We start from the raw sequence: 4,880 nt of genomic DNA, 5'->3' as shown, positions 1-4,880 counted from the left end.
TGCAACAGATAACTTTACCTTATAGAAGAGGTGGCTTCAGCGAGGGTAATGGCAGCGGAGGAAGGGCTAAGGGCTTCACTGGTTAGAAGAATAAAGGACCCTACAAGATAGAACCACGTGGTAGGGCATGGCTCTCTGAAGGAGGTGGGAATGGAAGGGGAGATATGTCTTGCTCGCGTCCAGCAAAGTCTTTCTCGCTTGTTCTTTCGGTGAGACCCTTACTTGACTTTGGTCAGGGGTCAGGAGGTTATCCACAGGTAGATTGGAGTTGGTGTCGTTTCCCTATGCATGGACATCATCTATGACTCAGTCCAGGTGTTCATGCCAGCTGTCCTCTCTTAATCTGCCTCCCCAGCACTATTCTTGCCTCCGGCCAGGCTTAGGATCTGAAAGAAAATTCTCCCACAGTGTCACATGTTCAAAAGGAGAAAGTTAAAAGGCGATTAAGGGAGGGGCTTATATTACTTTCGCCCTTCCTTGTCAGGCAGTGCCCAAAATGCACTATTGTATTTTCCAGCTTTAAATGAAGCATTTGGTGGCTGTGATTCTTGGGAAAATATAATAACTCCCCTACCAATTTGACATCTCGCACCTTCAATCAGGTGCGAATATCTACCAAACTAAGGATTCAGCAGAGAAATGCTTTATATTACTCTTATTTTCTCGTTAACGGCACTCACGTATATTTAGTAACCTAAATCTCTCTGCGTCATATGAGATACCTGAAAATTTACGTGATAAAGAATTCAATATTTTACGATAATCGCAGAGTATGGAAAAAAAACAAAGGTTTTAACCATAGATTACTGCTACTTTAAAACAGGTTCATTTACAACTATAAGAAAGTTACCGTAAATATTAAAATACACTAACTTTAATTGACCTCATTAAGGTAAATCTCAAAAGAAATATGAGTAGATGATCATAAGTATTAAAATGCGATAAATCCTAAGTTACCGTTATTTTGAAACAGGAACAGTTACAAATATAAGAAAGTTACTGTAAATATTAAACACAATAACTGTAAGTGATTTCCTTAATGCAAGTCTTAAAATAATAAGTTTTAATGGTTGTTATAGTAAAAGACATGCAGTTAGTTTGTCTTGAGGAGGCATTACAATGAAATATACATGGTCTTCGTTAGGTGTCGCCATGTTACTTAAGTTGACGGCACAGTACCAGACGTGGCACTGAGGTCAGTGGTGCTTACGATCACGAAGCTAAGTACAATGAAGGACGGACAAATATGTAAAATACACGATCGTTTCTATTCACGGACTCGGGGTTTGAATTACAAGGGAATAACAAAGGCGGCAAATGATAATGTTAAAGATGAATGATGATTAATATACCAAAATTATACTCTTTAGCCTGTGAAAAATGGCTTAGATTTATTCTTTTGCCCAAGGGCTTCTAAGGGAAGTCATAGGACTTACAAAATTTGGATGGCTGTCAACTGGACTCTGCATTAGCAGAGCGGGAACAAGGTAAACTATAAGCCTTTGTGAGGCATAAAATAATATTAATTGAACAAATAATGAAAGGAAAAATGCTAAAGGAAAAGAATAAATTACAGAGTTATAAGAAAAATAAATAGGTGAGGGAAGCTGACACCCTCTTCTGGATAGAGGTGCCAAGATCCTTGTAGGATAAAAGGATGGCACTGTGCCAAATTTGCACTGGTGCCAGGAGAGTTCAGCAGCTCTCTTTAAGCTACCTGACGTTACCTACGCCTGTGATTTCTGCTGCAGATCTCTTCAGCTTGATAGTTCTCCTTGGTAGGGGAATCGGTCGAACCAAGCCCGAGGAGGACATTGGAGTGCGACCTGTGTCGGCTTCTTTGGTGGCCGAAGCAGGGGCATTCATTTCAGGCTCTACCCCAAGTCGCCACAGTTCCATGAGTTCATCGGCCATTTGAGACACGGCAAAATCCTTACTCATGGTCGTGTCCGCAGGGGACTGGGAAAGAGAAAGAGGTCGCAGTGGGCGTGATAGGCTCGCAGGTTACCACTACCAGCTCAGGCATGGGTTGTGAGGCTGCACCTTTGGTTGAGCTTCCACTGTGGTCGGAAGGATCCGTCTCTCTTACCGACGCTGGTAGCAGAGCCAGGTCGGGAGAAGAGTGGGGATCCTGAGTGGGATCTCTTGAATGGAGATCGGGGTGTGCTTTGGAGTAGGCACTAAGGCAGGGTCAGGCACTGTTATTTGATCTGGAATTTGCTCGTCGTTCAGGACGGATGGAGAGTAGCACTGCTCAGTGCATGCAAGTGGCACTGGCAGAGATTGTGAATAGAGTTTGGGATCTTCTGGAGGGAGATATATTTGGGGCCCTGGCACTGGGGCTGGGCCGGGCACTGGGATGGGATCTAGAATCGATTGTGATGAAGGGGGCCACTGCACATCGTACTCAGGTGGCACTAGCAGTGTAATGAATGCAGGCATTTGAGGCCTACTCATGCCTAATGAATGATTTTGGGGATTTGGACCCCTGGATTTCTGTAACTTAGCTGGAGACTGGAAGTCCTGTCCAAGGAAGATGTCATAACCTCCAGGAATATAGCAGAATTTGGATCTATGAGGTCTTGTGACTCTCAGTTGAACAGTAGGAAGTATCATTTTAAATTGATTGATACCCCAATTGTTACAAGTTTACGTCGGTTAATGATAGCTCTATAGGGGGCTTTGTCTTTCCTTATAAGGGAAATTTGAGCACCAGAGTCATCAAATGCCTTGACCTCTCGTGGGGGATAGTTACCTCGAGGAGGTGCCACACATATGGGACCCTTGGCAGGAGGGCCTAAGGACTTTGGATTTGCAACTGCCAAGGTGATGGGGGGGGTGTTACTTGATTTATTATTAGGGCATTTTGCCCATGTGGGAGAGTGGCCATAAACTTTGCAAGCCATGCAATAGGTCTGGCTGTAATCTCTTCATGGTACTGTCCCTGTGGAGGGTGCAGGCTTGTTAGTTGGTAGATTCTCGGGAGAGGGTTTGAAAGTTGCTGTGGGCGACACCTGGGGTTTGTTTTGGCACTGCTCAGTGGAATGTCCGGCTTTCTTGCAGAAACTGCATACAAAGGGTTTCTGCAAGTGTCCATTCTTGGGCATTGGGGTGCCAGAGGTGAAAGAAAGAGGGCATATTTTATATCTCAATGAATTTGCATGGGCGTGATGGGTGTCCCATGTGTCGGCGAGGCGACAGCATTCGCTAGAATCGTGGGCGCTTTTTCGCATACATGGGTGGCTAGGGCGGAAGGGGCATAATATAAAAGTTTTCAATCTTGAACCGCTCGAGGATGTCCTCAGCAGTGGAGACTCCCAGGGACTCTAGTCATTTAGAGAGAGCCCTATCTGATTGATACGCCCAGTCAGACCAGGTCTGCCCTTCTTTTATCTGGGCTCTCCAGCATCGTCTCCAGAATTCAGGGGGTGATCTCTTACACCTTTGTGATCGCCTGGTGCACGTCCACCCATTTCCCTTGATCCGCCTCAGGGAGGGCCTTGAAAGCAATTAGACCCTTTCTTCCGAGGAATTTTCCCAAGAGTAGGGAGACTTCAGCAGGAGCAAGTGGGTAGGCGCTAAGGACCCTTTCTGCCCAATCGAGCCACACCTCGTGCTCAGCCTCGGTCCACTTGGGCATAAAGGTATGAGCCTGAGTGAGGGCGGATGCGCCAGGGGCTGGAGAGGAGCTGGCAGTGCCAATTTGGGCCATCTGTAGTTCATGGGCCCACTGCTTTTCCTCCCTTTCGAGCCTCTCCTTTCTTTCTTGTTCTTCCTTACTCTCCTTTCTTTCTTGTTCTTCCCTTGCAAGTCTATCCAACCTATCTTGCTCTCCCTTCTTCTCCCTCATGTCTTATTCTTCCCTTGCAAGTCTATCCAGCCTATTTTGTTTTTCCTTAGCCTCCTTTCTCTCTTGTCCTTCCTTCTTCTCCTTTCTCTCTTGTTCTTCCTTTGGGAGTTTATCTAGCCTGTCTTGCTCTTCCTTCTTCTCCTTTCTTTTTTGTTCTCTCCTTCTCCTTTCTTTCTTTCTCCCTCCCTCTCCTGTCGTTCTGCCTCTCTTTCTGCCTTGGCATCATCTACTTTCTCTTGGACCCAGTCCCTCAGGGCTTGTCCTGACAGCCCCATGTCTTTTCCACGGACATGTAGCACATGAAGTCTTCATTTTGTTGGGTTCTGGGTGTCGTAAACGTCTTGAGATAACACTTATATGGGTGTGACCCTTTAGAAAATCAATATGTCTGAAAAGACTCAAATTTCAGGGTGTCTGAAGAGACCCAAGTTTGTTCATGATGAACTGGTTTTCAATATGTCTGAATAAGACTTAGTTTGTTCTTGATGAACGAATTTTAATATGTCTGAATAAGACGTAGTTTGTTCTTGATGAACGAATTTAAATATGTTTTGAAAGACGTAAATTGTATTCTATGATGAACTGGTTTCAATATGTCTGAATAAGACTTAGTTTGTTCTTGATGAACGAATTTTAATATGTCTTGAAAGACATAAATTGTATTCTATTTCACACACGGACTCGGCCGGCTACTGTGTGAATGTTGGGGTTATTTTGGTTCGCCTCGTAGGACATGATTTGTTCGCAGGGAACTTTTTTTTTTTTTTTTTTTTTTTTTTTGTCTTGTAGGACGTGGTTTCAGATTCACGCACCGACTTGGCCGGCTATCACGTGAATCTTAAGGCTTGGTTCGGGGAGCGTTTGCCCATTCCAGAGAATTTTCTTGTATTGGTTTTGCCTCGCAGGACGTGGATTTGTTCGTAGGGAACTGGTTTGGTTTTGTCCCGGAGGACGTAGGAAGTTTGCTTTTATTTCGTGCATGGACAAGGCCAGCTTGGGCGTGAATTTGGGTTTGGTTCGGTGAGTGTTT

The 4,880-nt window shown here is 44.8% G+C and overlaps 1 protein-coding gene across 1 annotated transcript; it reads right to left on the bottom strand.

The window, feature by feature from the left end:
* Positions 1-2,085: 2,085 nt before the first annotated feature.
* On the bottom strand, positions 2,086-3,850 carry LOC136827818 (protein enabled homolog). The gene is made up of 3 exons (XM_067085279.1): positions 3,441-3,850; positions 2,940-3,066; positions 2,086-2,523 (listed from the first exon to the last, which is right to left on the bottom strand). Exons 1-3 carry the CDS (start codon positions 3,848-3,850, stop codon positions 2,086-2,088), a joined length of 975 nt encoding a protein of 324 aa, XP_066941380.1.
* Between the last annotated feature and the right edge of the window lie 1,030 nt (positions 3,851-4,880).

Source organism: Macrobrachium rosenbergii, chromosome 42 (genome assembly GCF_040412425.1).
Source record: "Macrobrachium rosenbergii isolate ZJJX-2024 chromosome 42, ASM4041242v1, whole genome shotgun sequence".
NCBI lineage: Eukaryota > Metazoa > Arthropoda > Malacostraca > Decapoda > Palaemonidae > Macrobrachium > Macrobrachium rosenbergii.
This window is presented reverse-complemented; position numbering and strand designations above follow the sequence as displayed.